Source organism: Fundulus heteroclitus, chromosome 10 (genome assembly GCF_011125445.2).
Source record: "Fundulus heteroclitus isolate FHET01 chromosome 10, MU-UCD_Fhet_4.1, whole genome shotgun sequence".
NCBI lineage: Eukaryota > Metazoa > Chordata > Actinopteri > Cyprinodontiformes > Fundulidae > Fundulus > Fundulus heteroclitus.
The window spans coordinates 14334405-14353857 of record NC_046370.1 but is presented as its reverse complement, the minus strand read 5'-3'; the positions used below and the strand labels follow the sequence as shown (position 1 = coordinate 14353857).

Genomic DNA, 19453 nt, shown 5'->3' with positions numbered 1-19453 from the left:
AAATCTTGTTGTTATTTTTTTTTTCAGTTTCAGTTTGTCTGCCACAGAAAGAAATATCATCACTGGGTCTTTATCATAAGAGATTATAGTTTTTGAGTGAAGTTCTGTTGCCATCTTAGTTGGCAGATGCTTTGCAGGCCTCTGCAAACAAGCAACTTCACCTCTTTAAACTCTAAAAATAATTTACGTTTAAAACGCTCTTTAAAGTTCTTATGTAGAGGCCCAAGACATCGTAAACTCCAAATCAGACATACATACTCTGCTGGAACATCTGGATAAATCCTTGGGCTCTGTGAAGCAATACATGTGATACTTTTATAATGTTGTTACATCATGTCGTTTTATACATAAGATTTGATTTCTTTGAGGAGAATTGCTCAAGTAAATGTTACCATCGGTGAACGTGAAAGGTTCCCTGAATTACAGAATGATTACCCCCACCCTCTGTGCACCTATGATTCTAAAGCAAATCATCCGCTATATATTGTTTGTGTGCATCCTGAGCCGGTGTCTGTCTCAAAAAAAATATAATAAAAAAATTCACCACAGTAACATGCAATGACAATAAAAGATTCTTGATTGTTGATTCTCTTCCCCCTACAGTCTCTCATATTCCTGGGCTGTGTGGCGGCGGCAGGACTCGGCCTTAACCTGCTATGTTTGGCCATCTACCTGAGCTGTCTGTGCTGCTGTCGCAAGGAGGAAGACGAGGAAACCAAGAAGCCCAACTCGTGCTGTGTCACCTGGTCGGCTGTTGCAGCAGGTCTTATTACATGGTGAGAAAATCTGAGCTGAACAAACGGCTTTGAGCAACAGCTTTTGTTGTCCCTGCGTGTCTCGATTGTTTGTCCGTCAACATGAACTTTAGTGCTCAGAGGATCGGCCGGTTAGACTGTGTGTGTGTCTGAAACAACATGTATTCATTCTTTCTAACTGTCCTTATGTTACGCAAAGTCCTTTGCTTTATTTTGACTCTTTTTTTTTTTATAGTTTTCTATTTTTAATTTTGCAAATGCTCAAACTTGGCGTCTACAATGAGACCGTCAGCATCCTTTCTTTTCTTTTGATGAACTCGGTCTTTGATCTGCTTCTGGAAATTCTCTTTGAACTGCAAGAAATGGTGGGTAACATTTCTCTGATAACCCTTACGCTTTGAACGTTTTCATAAGAGCCGGTTTTAAAAAGGTCACGCAGAACACACTGAAGAATGGAAGTGTGGACTTTTGTTTCGTGGCATTTGCGAATTAGCAGACTGTAATATTAGGGCTCCAGCATAGCCCCAATCATTTTTCATCTAAGTCTGTGGTGTATGAAATATCCCATTGACTCTCTGACCATCCAGCTTTAACCTTTTATATTAGTGAAAGTTTTAGAGGGAACTGATGTGTTGTTAGGATTGTGGAGAAGCGGGTGTTTAATTGTGCTTTCTGCTCTGCGAGAGAACAATCTTCACCTATTTTCTCAATCATATGAAGAGATAGTACAGACTTTACAAGCGACATATGTCTTAGGAATGGCTTTTAAAGTTGTTGTTTTTTCTGAGAGGTTTAGAAATGACCCTATAATTATGTGAATAACTTACATTTAATATAAAAAGATAAAAGGCACCTGCAACTAAATGGTTTATATACCAAGGTTGGATGGACAGTGATAATGGTTTCTTTATTATACTGCCTATGAAGAATTTTCTGAGTTTCATGCATATATCCAGTACAGATCATGGTGTCTTAAAAAGTAGATGATTACAACTATTTTTGCAGATCTGGATATGTATGGAGAAATGAAAGTAGCTCAGAAAAATACTTGTTCAAGATCTGATTCCTTATCCCATTCTGTAAAGGATATGTCCGTCTGACTGTCCATCCATGGTGTCATTTCAGAGAAAAAAAAACAGAGGTTCTGTAATTAATCAAAATTGGCTCCAAACTACCTGTAAGGAAATGCACTCGGAAAATAAATAATATTTAAAAAAAAAAAAACAGGTTCAACTTTGCAGATGTACTCCTTCCAAACACCATGATTAATTTAATGAGTTCAAAAGGTTTTATTTTATTGTCGGCAAAAACAATAACTGCGAATCCCGCCCACCCCATAATTGGACAGCCTTAAAAAAGTATTAAATCTTTAATTTAAAAGTTAATTGTTCAAGTGTTTATTCACAGATTCAGTTTTAGAAATGCTACTGTAGGTGGGTTTTGTTTTCGCTGGAGGCAGCGCGTCTTTGGTGAAACAGAAGCTATGCTGGAATCCAGAGACAGTGGCCTAACTGGACTTTCCCAAACAAATTTATGAAACCAGGATGACAGTATGTACTTGATGAGATGTTGAGCAGGTCTTCTGATGCAACTTCAGTTTTCTGTTCTTATGTTTACAGTATAGAAGCACTGACTTAGCTTTCTCTTAAACATGGAGTCTAATGCTTGTAACAAAGTTAAAGGAACACATGGGCTGATTGAGCATTGCACCCGAATCAGCAGATCAGGTCTGTTGATAAGATGGGAGTGCACAAAGTAGATAATTGGATTTGTTGCCAGGATAGTGAAGACTGAACCTTGTGACAGACATGAACATCAACTGGTGGAACATATTAAATTAAAACCCAAGAAATATGAGCAGTGTGGGTTTTTTAAATGGTAAGTGGACTGAATTTATGAAGCACTTTAGTAGTCATACCGATAACTCAAAGCATTTTAGAATGAAGCCACATTCACTCGCTTTCACTCTCTTAACGTGCACACATTTATACTCCAATACATGCAGCTCAGTGTTTAAGTGTTTTCTCCAAGGGAGAGGGAAGATGGAGTTAAACACACAACCTTCTGATTGCAAGTCAACTACGCTAACCACTGAGACACAGTTGCCTCATTTTTGAACTCACATTCACTTTTGGCTGAATAGAAAAATCTATGGCCCTTTGTTGGTCTTCATACTTGACCGATAGGAAATTTATAAGTCTGAATTAAATAAACTGCTTTGTAAGACTTTCTGCTTAATGAAGTTCACTGTTAAACTCAAACTCAAGAACCAAGACCCATTACTTACAAAAAAACAGTTTCATAGCAGAGACTGACTAGACCATAGATCAACATTACTGAATAATATTTTGTATTCTGTCATTTTTAAAAATATTCAGTAATTGAACATAAATCAACTTGACACATTAATAGATTAGCAGCGCAAATAACTGCTCACAAACGTGTGTGTGTGTGTGTGTGTGTGTGTGTATGTATATGTATGTATGTGTATAAATGCATATATGTATATACAATGTACATACAATACATACAGCTAGTTCAGCAGTGGAGAAATCAAAATTCAGAAAAAAATAGTCAGGCAGTTTTCTGAAATGTAAAGAAAGCAGAGCTGCAGTGATCCACACAGAGCTGCGTTGGCTGTCAGTCAGAATATGAGGAAGCGCCTCGCACCAGGACCAACTTGGGTGCCAGAATACTCATAATATAAAACAACAAAAAAAGGATTTTGATTAATAAAGAATATTAAGGAAACTATGTCAAAGAAAAGAAAATGCACACAAACACTGCAGAACGGAGGCCAGGAAGGTGATTCTCACACAGCTTTTTAAGAAGTTTGCCAAAATTTGTTTTCAGTGTCACATGGAGCAGAGCAAGATGTGAGGCAACACTGTAAAAGAGGGTTGCACAAGAAAGTACAGCTGAAAAAGCCCCCTGCCGATCTGTGCACTCAGTATTACTTAACCCCAAAGATACCTTCCAGAGAGAGAAGTAAACAGCAGCAGAGATTAACCTTAATAAAATGTAACACTGAAATTTAATAATGTTTTTATGATTAGCTATAAGTGGTAAACCTTTAAAGCTTGTTCATTTTTTTTCTGCCAAACTTAAAACACTTTTTTACTAAACATCAAAAAAGTTAAATAATGTTTTTATGAACTTGTGCTAACTCGGTGTGTACTAAAAGGCAAAGCAGAGATTGAATAATGTAGTTTGTGTTAAATTAAAATGTTTGGCTATTAAAACCTAATAATGAACATTCCTGTATTCCTAAAAATTATTATATTTTTTTTTAACATAATCAAACATTTACCTCAGTGTCACATTTTTACTCAGTGGTTTTTGCCTTTAAAGATTTCAAAGTGTCTGCTGTTCACGCCAAGTGAACCAATCTTAATTACGTGCAGTTAAATTATTTACTTTGGTTGCTTAAAATGGAGCGTCCCAAATGTGCCACTCATCTCCTCTTTAAAGATGCACATTCTAGAAATTTTAATTTGAGGAGTAAAAAGAAAGCTTGAAGCCCAAAGTAACTCTATTGACTCGCAGTCTTTTAGTCTTTAGCCCATTTTGTCAGATTTTCTTGAAAGAAGTGGGTTCTTGGCCAACTATGAACATTTTACCATTTTCTTCATGTTATTACCTAAAACCTCACTGTATTCCTTTGAGATTTTAGGTGATGGACCGATACAAAGGGGTGCATTTTTATAAATTAAATGGACAAAGGATGTATGGTTTTCCAAATGAGTATCTGAAAAGTGTGTCTTGATATCCCTAAATAAATTGAATTGCAACCAAATGCCTCAGAAGTCACCTAACTGGGTCTAGAGTTGTTTAATTCAATCCCAGTGGAAATCCAGTTGCTATTTGAAGACCTCAGAGGTTTGTTAGACTAGACTACCAGTTAGACTTTGGGGGAGCTGCAAAACTCCACAGGTCAAGTGAGACAATCTTTTGATAGGACAACATTTGAGAGTTGTAAATACCACAAGTCTGGCTTTTGTGCAGGACAGGCGAAAAGCACCACATTTAAAAAAGTGTAGCTCTTTTTCCAATGGGCTTGATATTTCTTATCAGAGGATTTATGATCATTCCTAGTTGTGTGTTTATCTTGTAGAAAAAATTTATGCATGCCGTTGCACCTCCAAAATTGAATTTGATTAAATCGGCGAAGAGGATAAGCAAAATTAAAGAACAAATCCAATGTGATTTGATGCAGATCTGGATAACTTAATTAAAACTGGAACGATTCATCTATTGGCTGATGAACCTTGTGCATACAATTATTATTAAAAACTGCATTGTCTCGGTCTTAATCATCAAGGGCTGCTTTGGAAGAGGAATTTAACTGAATGAATACAGCTTTCATTACGTTTGAGATCCTTTTCCTATTGTCTGCAAATATAATATTTAGCAATGATGTTGAGGATAAAATATAATCTCAGCCTGTTGGTACAGAGTAGGGATGGACACTGTGACAATAATAAAGGTTCTTCTAAACGTTTTAAACTTTTAATTGCTCTGCAAAGAGCTCATACTATTGTCAGTGGAGCAAATTTGCCCACAGATGCATCAGCTTTAATTTCTCTGTTGTTTTTCTTCAGCTTTATACATCAGCTTTTATGCATGTTACTCGTTTAAATAATTTCCTATGGTTAATATTCCTGTTTTAAACTGACTTTCTACGCAAATGTCGGGAGCTATTATAAAAACAAAAAACTTGACAGGTAAATGTACAGTACAGACCAGGCGTACGCTCATTTTTGAGACGGAAGAAACTGGGGACGCAGATGGTGAAGTGGTGGATTGCAGACAAACTGCGTCATGATTCCTCTCAGACCTTCAATTTCACTCCGTATCAGACTTTCATCACAGATCGACTTCATCAAAGGCATTCTAAACCACAGTGTTGTTCAGGCTTGCTCTGGTGACATAAAACTATGCATAACGACCTTTCAAGTAAATAAACAACATGCCCATAAGCCATCTTGAATCTCCAATAAAAGTCTTCACAACATTTCTGGGGGGTTTTCTTCCATCACGTTCTTCTCCCGAATGATCGCTAGGGTGACGAGTACCACAACTTAATACATTATTGTGACAAGGTGTGCGGCAATTACTTTAATTCCTGTAAACAGTCCAGTACACTTGTGTGAATGCATTTGCACTGCTGGAAGACCTTGCAAACTGGAGAATTAGGAGGAAACGCTGTTTCCGCATTAAAAGATTTTCTGACCAGTGATAATGACTGGCCATTATGCTGCTTTAGACAACAGTCTTTGCATTCTGCCATATTTTAGGGGACGTTGGCTACAACCCCCAAGGCTGGGGTGCCGTGACAAAAGAATCGAATTCAAAATCTGAATCTGGACGTTTAGATGGCAGAACATGAGGCGGAACCTGGTCATTAACGTTCAGGTACAGTAAAGGAAAATTGGGTGCTGGTGTGCATGCACATGGTTTTAATTAATAATTGAACTTTATTGATCTCACAATGGAGAAATTCACTTCTGCATCTTAACCCATCCCCTTGGGGAGCAGTGGGCTGCCACTGTGCGGCGCCTGGGGAGCAATTGGGGGTTAAGGGTCTTGCTCAGGGACCCAGAATGGAAGCTTGTGGGAGTTGAACTCAGAACCTCTGGGACCGAAGCTCTGTGCTCTAACCACTAGGCCACCAGAAATCAGAAATCAGATTAGAAATGAGACCCCTGATGTTTTTATGACTGCATGTCTGATGCTTCCCTTAGATATAAGTGGTGGAAACTCAGTGCGGCAGATCTTAATTTAAGATAAATTGTGAGACTGGCTTAGTATTGATAACTTTGAATTTGCATGCAATATTGTTCCCAACTTAAAAGTGTTCTCCTGCTACATAAAAGGAAACTGATGGCATGAGACAAGGTGTACCGTAAATTTAAATAATAATAAATGTAAATCGGGCTTGACACAAGTTGGGAAGTCGAAGAGCTTACCTTTGTTGTGATAAAATGGTTTTTGTAAAATAAAAATGGCATATGTCTGCCTCTTTTGTACCTCTTTTGTACTTGGGTTGCTTTTTCCTTCAAGATTTCCACCCATTAAACAATCTCATGATCAGCATTTAATATCCGTTTCCAGCCAAACATCAGGTTTTAAATGCTTTAAATTAGGTTAGTCTATTCTAAGTAGGACATTATCATTAGTTTCACAACTGTGACACGTTATAGATGTAAAAAGTACCCCTCACACTTATTTTATAATTCAAACCTTTAATTACTCTTTGTTTTTAAATAAAATAGGTTTTCTTGGCAAAACTTAATTTTACATATTTATTAAAGCCTGAGATCAATCCTCTTAGAAATCAACAATCCTCCTTCATCTAAATCCCAACTCTGTCAATTAGATGTAGCCTATGATGGATGTTACTGCCAGTTTTTTTTTTTTTTAACCTTTGGGTTTCCAGGAAAGAAATCCATTGAGATTATTAATCTCTTTTACAAGGATGTCCTGGCCAAGATGAGAAGCAGCTCAAAGTAAAAGGTGCAAACAAGCCATTACATTTACAAATGCAGAAAGTATTTTTACATTATTTACAATAACAACATGCATCAAGCAATATAACATCAAAACATATAGGGGGTTAAAAGGGACAAATTAATTAAATAAATATATAATGACATGAATAAATGTGAATTTATGGTGAAATAAATAAATAAATGTCCCATTAGATAATAATTTATTTATTCAATACATTATTAAATAATTAAATGTGCCATTAAATAACCAAACGTAGCTTTTAAATGATAACATTAAATTATTAAACGTCATTGTTGTAAATAAATAAATTCATATATATATATATATATATATATATATATATATATATATATATATATATAATTTGACTCTGTATTTGTTTATTTCATGGCTTCCTTGCAGCAGACTCATCATGAAATTAGTAAAACTGTTAACTTCACCCATTAAACTCAGTAGGCGGGAATATGGTGGCTTCTATAATAACCAACAACAGAGAAGGTTTCATTGTGCCTAACCAGTGGGTCAATGAACAGACCTTATGTATAAATGTTGTTTTTTTAGTTGTAAAGTCCGCACCTCAAAGCACTTAAGCTGCACTAATAGTCATGAATATGATTATTTTGGAATATCACAATAATTTAGTGTTTTTATTACATTAACGCAGCTGGTTGAAGAATAAAAACACCCACCTTTTTGGTGTGTAATGTGAGGGGTTGCTAGATAACTTGATTTTCTGTTTGAAATAAAAATAACATCTGTCACATATCATATGTCATTTCATGTCATATACCCTTATAGCAGAGACTGACTCAGCTCATGCCTCTGAAAAGCAGTGATCTTTTTGCATTCCTGCCATCTGCACTTTGTCAGGGTTGTTGTTTCTTCCACTTCTTTCTCTTGGGGTTAGGAGAAAACCTTCAAATTGGGTGTTTTTATCTACAGGAGGTGATTTAATGAGACCATGTCTTTGCTGCAGTAACTGGGAAAATAGCTGCCGTGGTTCTGCTTCATCCAAACATTCCAGGACTGTTGTTAACAACTGTGCAGGATCGTTGGCTTCAGGTGATTTTTACACCACGGGGCTAAGTGTTGAGGCCTAACTAAAATTCTCCCTTTGGTATTGACCTGACCCATCTTGGCCTCCATCTGGAGCATGTCCCCTGATGGTAAAATTATGGATTTCTGCAAGATGAGTTCTGTTTGTGCTAGCTGACAAGCTAATGTAGTTGAACCAAAACCTCTTTCAAACAACAAATATCCAGAACTTCAGAGCATCTTTTCCAGTGAGAATTACCGAAAGTCTTATGGATTTAGTAAGTCTTCTTTTATTTGACAAATGTGAAATAAAGCTTTTTCCATTGTGAAGTTATTGCTACAGTGAAGCCTTATCTTTGTGTCCTGGTCTAAATGAGTCTTTGCTGTGCTGTTTAGGGATTGCTTTAGTTTATCTTTTACTGGTAAAAACACATTAACTCGTTAGTCCAGTTTTTGCATGTCTGTATTGGCTTTGGGGTAGAATTTAAATACTGCGTTAAAGTTTTAACTCATTAATGCTGGGAGTGTGACTTGGAGTGACATTGAAACACTAACTTCATAAAAGCTGGAGAAAATAATAACACATTTTTATTGGCATAACCAGATTTTACATTCATCAGAATTTTAGCGAAAGAAAAGAACAAAGAATAATGCAGCTTAAATCAAAACCACCCATGTTTTTCCTTTTTATTTACAAGCTAGTGTCATCACCACAGCACCGCACTCTTCAGATCACTCCTCGGACTTTTAATTAAGGTCAGTGTGCTGGTTGGACCAGTACAAAACTCGAATCATCCTCTGTGGAAGCCTTCTCTTGTTGATTTGGGATTAATGCTTTGGGTTTTCATTGCTCTGAAAGATGAAGTTCCTCTTCATCTAAAGCTTTCTTGCAGAAGCCTAAAGGTTTTGTGTCAACATTGACTGGCATTTTGAACTTTTCATAAATCCTTCCACTTTAAAAAGGCCCCAGTTTCAGCTGAAGAAAACTAGCCTCAAACCAGTGCTGGACTTTATCGCTCTATATCTGCACTGGACAGACCGTGAAGGATTTCAAGTCAGATGTTTTGTCTTTTGGTCTGGAGAATTGAACATAGGTATGCATTTTATTGTATTTTATTTTGCTGTTATTAATCTGGTTTGTGCTGTTTATAGATGTGGTTGTACATGGAATTACCAATGTGAGTACTTTATGGGTACTGAAGGTTTTGTATTTGTTACCTTATATCTTTGTAATGGTCAGCATCAATACTCATTTAGTAATTTTTTTCTTCTTTTTTTTACCCTTAGCTGTATTTAGTTTTTCTTCTTCTCTATTTTTTCATTTGTCACTACTTTCCCACTCACCTGTTCTTAATTTGTCTTTAAGTTCTCTGTTTCAACTCAAATCTTTGTTAAAACTTTGTGGTTGGGAGCCATCCTTCTAGTGCTAGCCTTAACAAATTGTTTTTTTATTTGGTGATTTGTCACTTCATAGTGATAATTTGCCAAATATGCAGTTCATTCAGAGTTCCAAATAATTTCTGACAAGTCTCTCGCAGTAGACAGCACAATAACTTAAAAAGCGAGAGACCAGCTGCAGTTCTACAGTATCTAGGACAATTTGTTTTTGCCAGGGGTTTCATAGTTTGTTGGAATCAATAGATAAAGAAACACCGGAGCTTTTGTAGTGTCTTCATATCATCTAATGTTTGAAAATGTAATACGATTCTGTTTTTTTGTTGTTGTTTTTTTATCTGTCCATGATGTGAGCGGTGGAACTGGAAAATGCCAGACAAAATTGGTTAGGAGAGAAAAAAAGATGAAAAGTGGTCAGGGCCTTCCTGCTGCTGCTATCAATTGTCTGTATTAGGAACAGAAGTGACGTCCCACTGTGTGTCACTGTGTACAACAGCTCTTTACCCTTTTAACTGTATTATAACCACATTTTTGCTGAAGTAATTTAAAAGCATGCAGGCAAATTGTCTAATTTTAGGATTGGAGGGTGTTGTTAACACAGCAACACAAACGGTTTTCATATTTTTGAAGGTCTTACATAAAATCTGGCGTAAGTATGATATTTGCTTGAAATTATGTCAATAAATGATAAGGTTCTCATAGGTAAAACAAATCAAAATGTTCATCACAGGACAATACAGAGACATGGGACTAACACCCATGCACATACAGACTCACACCTAAGGGCAATCAGAGACCACTTAACCTAACATGAATGGCTTTAACGATGGAGGAAGCTGTAGTAACCAGACATCAAACTCCATGCAGAAGGACCTCAGACCGAGATTTGCACCCACAACCTTCATACTTCAAGACAACAGCCCTTGTGGATATAGAAGATATACATTATGAACAGCTGTAGTGCCCTGCTCCGCTCATTAACTTACCTGTCCTTCCCCTCTGTTCCCTGCAGCATCTCGGTGGGCGTGGGTTTCTATGGCAACAGTGAGACCAATGACGGCGTGTACCAGCTGACCTACTCCCTGTACAATGCCAACCACACCCTGGGTGGTGTGGACAGTCTGGTAAGCTCAGCGCCGATTCTCTTACAGTGCTGCCTCGTGACGAACGGGTTAAAGAGCTTCAGGCCTGACCCAGAAGAGACGGAAACCTCCGGATGTGTTTTAGGCTGTATTCAGTACGTTTAGTTCAGACATTCCAATACACACACCTGAGCAAAGAGGAAATCTCAACCGACTCAACTTAGTATGCCTTTAAATGTTTTTTTTTTTTATGGTCTTTTTATAGCTTTGAACTGCTGTGCACAAATTGACAGCCTCTCAACACACAAAAAGCTCTCCTCCGGCCACTGTGGCCTCAGCGGAAAACAAAGCATTGCACTCACTCCTACTCGGCTTGTGTGCACGACGTGCTATTTTTACCCTGCCATCACTCAGACGTCTAAGTGAAGGTTACAGCTACAAAGTTTCTAACTAATGACGTGGTAGTTGTTCCTTTAAAGCAGCTTTTGACTAAGATATATTTTTCTTACAGTGCTGTTTCCAGCTAATATTTCTAGGATCTATTTTTAATCAAAGGTGTTCTGAGCTGATAGCTCTCAGAGCTGAAAAGCCGTCCTCCTGTTGTCTGTATAGTAATGCTTGATGTGAATAAAAATAAATAAATAAATAAAAGATAAAAAGTTTGATTCCTTTAATATTACATGGTTTAATCCAGTTCAAATTCTCTGGGTTACTATTTGAAATACATTATTTAATTAGTACCCAAAAGTGGTAAAAATCAGATGAAATTTGGGCAAGGAAGGCAAAAACCAGCTTTAAAGAAGAGTAAACTATGTGGCGTGCCCCAATCAGGATTTTTATGCTAGTCATTGCATTTGCTGATACTGATTCCCATTTCCCAGTCCAACGCAACATTAACTTCAATGCCATCTATATACAATAAAATAACCCTGTGTGTCTATTCAATTGTAAAGTACTACCTATCTCAAGCAAGCTGCAACAGTATTTTCTATTTCACATAAAGTAGCCTTTAGGTGAAAAAAAGTATAAGAAGTCAAATTAAAATAGCCAGCTATCCAATAAATTGCTATAGGCTATGAAAATCCTGTATATCTGTAGATTATCTATCTATCTATCTATCTATCTATCTATCTATCTATCTATCTATCTATCTATCTATCTATCTATCTATATATATATATATATATATATATATATATATATATATATATATATATATATATATATATATATAATAGATAGATATAACTGTTTTGGTAATTTGCCTGTACTGTCTATTTAAATGTTTTGCAACCATCTGTTTTTGTTTTTTTTTCAAACAACTCAGGTAGTTGACCATCTCAGCCGGGGTACTTGTGGTGCTTCCAGCTCCTTAAATTTCGCTTTACAAACCTGCTGCACACCGTTATGCATAAACACATTCAAATGAGCAAACACACGAGTGGGTGTGTTAAATTTGGGCTGAACTCAGTGACGCTACGCAACTAAAGAATGTTTTTTTAAATGATGGACTTTGATCACAGCACTCTCTCTAGCAGCATTAAAATGATGTTCTACTCAGGAGTGAATGGCTGTTATAAAATAGGATCCTATTTGTTAAAACTTAGACAATTCTTGGTTTAAAAAAAGGATGATTTTTGGTATGCAGGATTTGATTGTGTGCTCTGTGCACCATGTAGATGTGCCATTATCTTCTTTCCCGTTGCTTTAAATTTACCTTAATCATTTTAACTTTGAAAATGTCAGGAGTTATCTTTGCACATTGGGCTCGGTAAACACACTGTTAATCTCACTTTAATCCAGATATCAGCCTGAAGCAGAAGACTGACAAAGAGTTGTCAGAGGTCTCACAGCTTTTTTTCTGACTATTTTATGTGTTTAAATAGCCCAATTAACTGCACAAAGCTAAGGTTTGTCAACTATGGTACCTACACTATAACTGAAATAATTAGGAACGTACACTCAGTAAATAACTTTCCAGTTTGAACTGATAATTATTTAGCAATCTGAGAAGAGCTTAAAATATCAGAATGATATAGTTTGAATACATCTATATAAGATGTTCAAAGCTTTTTCCTTGCGAGGCGGGAACTTGCCCACCACAGCATGAGCAAAATGTGTCACGTCTAGCTCCTTTGTCTTCAATTTTTTATTTTTTTTTATCCTGAGTGGGACTATCCTCAGAAAGAGGCTGGTCATATTACATTTCCGGTTCCTCTTCATTCTTTTAACTTCAGAGTGATTCATGTGAGACTAAATGTGGACATGGATATTGACATTTCCTTGCCCTTGTGCTTTTTTAGATTAATTAATCTGCTCCTGACACAGGACCCGGTCTCATGGGCAGCAGTGTGATCAGAAACCCCGAGACATCTGCGACGAGGCTTGAACAATAAAAAAAATTAAAGCAGCAGAACCAAGACTCTCTTTTTCTACATTGTCAGTGAGTTAAAAGTACAGAGCCCCTTGCTGAAGTGCATATTCATATCCACTGAATTGCTATGATCTTCAGTGTATTTTTGGATTTCACGTAACGGACCAAACACCAAGTTGTGCATAATTGTGACGCGGAAGGGAAATGATACATGGCTTACATTTTAATAAGAACATGCATTCGTATTCAGCTTGCCTTATTTAATAGTTTGTGGAACCATGTTTTAGTGCAGTTACTGCTCATCCTGAGATTGACATGTCTGCTTATTGTTGTGTGTGAATTGACCCATGCTCAGTGAGATCGGGTGGAGGTTGTCTGTGAATGTCAGTCTTCAAATCTTGTCTCAGACTCTCCATTGGATTTAGGTTTGGACCTTGACTGGGTTGACCCATTATCCAGTGTTTTGCAGCCTCTAGCCAGTTTACTTCTAAGATTACCCAGTATTTAGCTTCATCCATCTCCCCATCAACACTGACCAGCCCCTTATCCCCTGCTGAAGAAAAACATCTCTACGGGACGATGTGCCACCACTTTGTCTGTGTGGATGGTGTTATCAGGATGACATGCTGCAGAAACAGTTGTTTTGCTGACTGATCCATTCCCTTAAGCCAGGAATCTCCACATCTTTTCCTGAGCTATAATTAAACTATACATACGTGCACATTGCTCAAGGCTATTTGTTGCTGTGGATTTTATTTAGAGGAATCGCAGTAACTGGGGCTGAATGGAAATGCATGGCATGCGTTTCGGGACTTATTACTCAAAAACTTGTATTGGGGTCTAAAACCTTTGCTATGTACTGCATATGTATTCTGTTTTTAAAGTGGGGGGAAAGTAACTTTGATGGTGCTTCTCTTCTTTTGGTAGTCTTTAACCAGCAGCTATTCTGCAAATGTATCTTCCTGGGCATTGACCCTGGGCCCTCTAGCTGTCGAAGAGCAGGGATTAAGTCTCCATCTGTGTTAATGGAGATTAATGTGCTGCTGTGAGAGCTACTCAGTGCTGCGACTCAAAGGGGCCTTGGTAATAAACACTTTGCTGTGAGAGTAAAGAGCCCATGGCGCGCTCACTTTGCCACTATTTTGTGTCATGTTGGGACATTTGACAGCGATGGCGAGGAGAAGGGATCTAGGATTTTATTAGAGTGCATGTAGTCCCCATCTTCCCGGCCGTTTATAAATATTAAAAGTGAAAACGTCCTCGGCAAGTTGGGCTGATGCATTAGGGATTAGTTCTCACTTTATGGGCATTAACAAGCTGTAGCCAATGATTTACTCCATTTCTTTCACATAACTGCATGTTAAGCCTGCATTATAGGCAGGCGTTGGTACTGGATGTCTGCATTTAAATTTCTAGACCCCGCCTCCCTTTTTTTCCCCTTAGCGCCACAAAAGCAAGAAGAGAGAAATCATTACCGCATAGATCTTCTGGGATTTGTGAACTTGTGCAAACACATTATAAGACATGGCGGCTTTTATTTTTCACGTGCACATAAGCGCTTAGTCCAATGTGTGTGCGTGCATGAGTGAGTTTGTTGCATGCATCTATAGACTGTTAAGGAGTCTAATTCCTGAGCGGGACAAAGAGCCCAGTGTGCCGCACACAGCTCCCAGTTTCCCCCCACCTAATCAACCATGATCCCAGGAGACAAAGCCCTTTGATTTGGAAGAACAAGAAGCAATGCCAGAACGCCTGATTGGCAGAGTCGGCAACTGAAATCTGTATTGAAATCTTTCGACAATGAGGTCCAAACTCCTTTCTGGCCCACACAAATGCCTTTTAGCCCAGCTCCTACAGAGGGTTGAAGAGAGTTAGCTCACGGAGGAGGACAGAAAAAAAGGAAGGAAGGCTGCTGAGTGTCTGAGTTGAGACGGTGATTAGTTACGGTCTGGAATAAATGCTTATGATGTGTCTATCTGAGAATGTGATTTAAAGAAATCCTTCGCTCACGTCTCTCTAAACAGGGATGTTAAATCTGGAAAAGTCGGAATGCTTTCTCTGTCCTGAAACCGGATTGATGTGATGCTTGAGGAGTTTGGCCACAATTATAATAGCTCTGTTGTTTAAAGATGGGTGTAAGTAATCACCGAGTGGACTGGGTTGATGACTGGGTCATTCCCTGAATGTTTGAATGCAAACACTAACAAGATGTTGGCCTGCATAGTTTTGCACATGCATAGTCTCAGGAATAGTTTTTTTTTTAGGGGGGGGGGGGGGGGCAGATAATGTTAAACTCTTTATCTTTACTGGGATTACAAGATATGACTTGGTTAGGTGATTTAGCTTTCCATTTTGGACAATTAGACTAATCAGTATGGAGTAGATGGTAACACTGGATTTACAGCCAATGCAAGGTGGTAACTGGAGTCCTGCTGCAGTTACCTACAGCCTAGGTTTTGATTTACACCTCAGCTTGCATCATATTTTTCCTGCTGATGTCACCACGTCTACTGAACTGTACAGCAAATTGCATTTTTCATGTGTGAGCCATAGCAGGAGGAGGGCCTCTCTTTTTGAATTCCGGATTGAGAACTTTATCTACACAGGTTTATTAACTTTGACAAAAGGCAGGGATCATGCGCAGCATAGGCTTTGCTCGATGGATTTTTCTTTCTGTGTGAGTTATTTATACACTCCATTACAACTTAATGGAAATGTATGATAGAAAACATAACTAGATCCAAAGAAAATGTAATTCCAAACTGGACGCCATCTAGGACATACAATTTTTAAGAAGCTCAATTACCATGTTATCATCTAGATAAAAAATAAAAACTAAAGTAAAACATAACCGAGGTGCTCTTAAATTGGCGCCAATTTATTTTGAGTTACTAAAACTACATCCTGTCTGATTTACTGATTGTTAAAGGGAAACTTTTTTATAAACACCTGAGTTAGAAATTGCTCAACTCATAACTGATGTCATGCTGATTCCTGAGAAGGTTATTTGCATCAGCCAATTTTCAGATTGACTGGTCCCTTGCAGGCCCTTAACTTTTCTTTTTGTTTTTTTAATAATTTTTGGTCAATGAACATGCCAGAGAAAAGCAGCTACTTTATATATGTAAGAATGCCTTCTTAAAGTTAACTGATTGAGAAGGACCCAACATAAGCTATATAGTTGTTGAGACAAGTAAAAGAAAAACAAAAAGGATTTTTCAGGAGAAATAAAGTTAATTTAATGTTCAGCAATAGGTGGAACTTAATACTGCTATTATTAATACAACTAGTATTTTTACAGGCTTAAAAAAATCTAGATTTAGTTCAAATTTATTTAAAATTTTATTGTGTCCAGTTGTCGTATGACAAAATAAAGTATTAAGCTTTTGAAGAAGTACACAAGGCAAAATTTTAGGGGACTAAACAATAATAAATGTGACACAATACCTACTCATGTTATTCAACACTTTAGATAAAACCTGTATATCCATATTCAATCACATAATCCGAAGCAACATCTGAATTTAAAATGTTGCAATACACTGTCACTTTTTATTTCAAGCCTAAAGCAATGTTTAGTTTCCTCAATATTTTGTCACTTTTTCTTGTATGTTGATCTTTTCTCACTCTGGTGTGTAGAAATGAACATCTTCCAATTAAAAAAAATCTTTAAATTGAACTACAAGGTGTTTGTTTAGAAAATACAACAGGCAAAGAGAGCTTCTCCATGGCCTAAAAAACATCAAAGTGTGATAAAGACTGGGTTAAGAATCCTATCTTTATGATCAGTGCACATCACTTACACAGTGAGGATTAGACCCAGACCGAGAGCAGAGATTAGTTGGATTGGCCGGTTCCCTAAGCGTTTAGATAAAATTCTCATTCTCGCACAAGCAGCAGGGATCAGATACATGCCTTCATTTCTGTATCTGCGATCTTCATCCCCCGGGTCTACAGAGCTCCACACCTTGAAAACGATGACAGCTGTACCTTGGTTTGTCGTTTTATTTATTGATTTACTTAGGTGCCCTGAGCCTGAAATTAAAGATTTTATTCGAAAAGAGTGTCTTAAATGTGTTTCTTATTGTATTACATCACACATTATCTTAACATTAGCCTACATGCAGGGAAGAATAATGTTTTAGGCCTCAGTGACACTATTCTGGGTGTTTTATTCAACAATATATATTTTTTCTTATGTGTCCATATTTATCTGCTTAGATATTACAACAGCCAGTGAAGAACCCATACTGAGTCAGTAAGTGGTGAGCAGGGGCTGCTGATCTAATGTGTTTTAATATGCCTATTCTACTAAATAATTCCTCAATTAATTAACTATTAATTCATTGGATAACTCAGATCCCCAGAACTGGGCAGACTCGCATGCATAAACATAGCTCAGCCGATCGTCTGCGGTCAACTTTGTAATTTATTATTTTTAGATCAGAAACTCTTTTCAAGACATTTTCCTTTAATAAAAGGCTGTCAGTCATCCAGGTCTTACATACCTTGGTCCAGACATGAGTTGTCAGAATGTCTGCAGCAAGTTAAAGGCCAGGTTTGTTTATTCTTAGGAAACGCTGAAGTCCAAAACAGGTATATTATCAGAGAATCAGCTAAAACTCAGCATGTGTTGTGCCTGAGTGGAACATCGGCCTCCTTGTGTAAAATAAAGCTAAGATCAATATTATACACACCAAAAGTAGGTTTAGATTAAAAGTATTCCTTTTATTTTGCAAACATGTGTCTTTGGATTAGAAGTTATATTGAGGTGTTCCAGTGGCGCAAATAAAGTCTTTACTGGAATCTGATAGAGGATTGGTGGGGGGAGCTAAATATTTGAGTGATGGCAAGGGAGACATCCAACATCAGTGACTATGAGCTAAACACCAAAAATTAACTATCCAAAATGTAAACATGCAAATTAATTGTCAGCAATTATAAGAACTATTTGATTGTTCGAATGACAAGAAATACTATAAAATTTTGCCTTGCCATTTTTTGTTAAACTATGAATGAAAAACTGATATTTTTTTAAATTGCATATTATCTCATTATCCCTAGTTGTTATCCCTACTATGTAACCATAGTGCACTTTAGCCGGATGGTGTTGTCATTTTATTTATATAAAATATAGTTACTGATTTCATTCATTCACATTTTTGTAAAAAAAAAAAAAAAGTTTAACATGTATATTTTAATGATACCCCTGTTTGAAAAACTGAAATACATTATGAAAAAGACCAAAACAAACAAGGATTTCGAAAACATATTTGTGGAAGCTTGTCAGTCAGTGACCGGTCAACCGTGAATAACTCCTTCTTTTCCTTCGTCTTTCTGTTATTTTATTTTCATGAAGTGTGGTCTATTTGAATCCACACCCCAGCTAATTACTTCCTTCCAACCTCTCCTCGCCTCAGCTTCAGAGAACCATGTCGCTGGCAAACACAAAAGCAATATGCGTTGGCACCCATAGCTAAAGGGTTGCTTTTTAATTGTCAAATAGCAGGATGTCTCCGTGAGTGCCATTTTCCCACCAACGACTCCCTCTGAGCAAAGCATGGAGCATTTAAACACAAGTAGATGAGTTTTAGTGTTTACACAGGAAATATTTGCACCGATATGTGGGATGATTTGGTCTGTAACTCTTCACACTAAATGTCTGATCTTTTTTTTTTGTTAGTCGCTTTGGAGGATCATGGTGTCCGCTCATGGAATGGATCAGATGTTTTAATATTACAGACTGAAACTCATAAATAAAATGTCTAGCTTGTTAAAAAAAACAAAAACAAAAAAATGTTTCATTGTCACTACCTCACCTTATATGCTCTCTGAAAATTTAAAATAGACACATGCTCGATATTGCATCTCTTCAGTATCGTCCCCACTGCAAACACAGAAAAAAACCTTTCTTTTTTCTTTTTTGTTTATAATTCTTACTTTATCTATTTATGTACTTTGGATATTTCTAATACTATAAGGAACTATCCAATAATATAGTTTAGCTTGCACCCAGCATATCTTGTAAACTTTAACAAATGTTAACATGGTTTAAAAAAAACTTTAGATTTAGTAAAATTACTGCCTCATAGAAGCATACAAATGGCAGAGCACTCTTCCATGAGCACATTAATGTGCTCATGGAAGAGCACATTAATAAAAATTATATTCATTTTGATGTCAATTTTTTTTCTGATTATTAAAGCTAAAAGTACATTCCGAAGCATCTCATTGGCCAGAACGAAAATCACAGTTCGTACACCTTTAGCTTTATCTCAAAAGGTACTTACTTCCAAGTG

At 37.0% G+C, this 19453-nt stretch overlaps 1 protein-coding gene across 4 annotated transcripts in view; it reads left to right on the top strand.

Moving 5' to 3' along the window:
- ttyh2 (tweety family member 2) overlaps window positions 1–19453 on the top strand; it is an 87844-nt gene that overhangs the window by 26006 nt on the left and 42385 nt on the right. For all 4 annotated transcript variants that reach the window (XM_036142079.1, XM_012862833.3, XM_012862832.3 and 1 more), the window contains exons 2-3: window positions 604–776; window positions 10711–10822. In XM_036142079.1, coding sequence (XP_035997972.1) covers window positions 604–776; window positions 10711–10822 — 285 coding nt within the window. The remainder of the gene's footprint in view (window positions 1–603; window positions 777–10710; window positions 10823–19453) is intronic.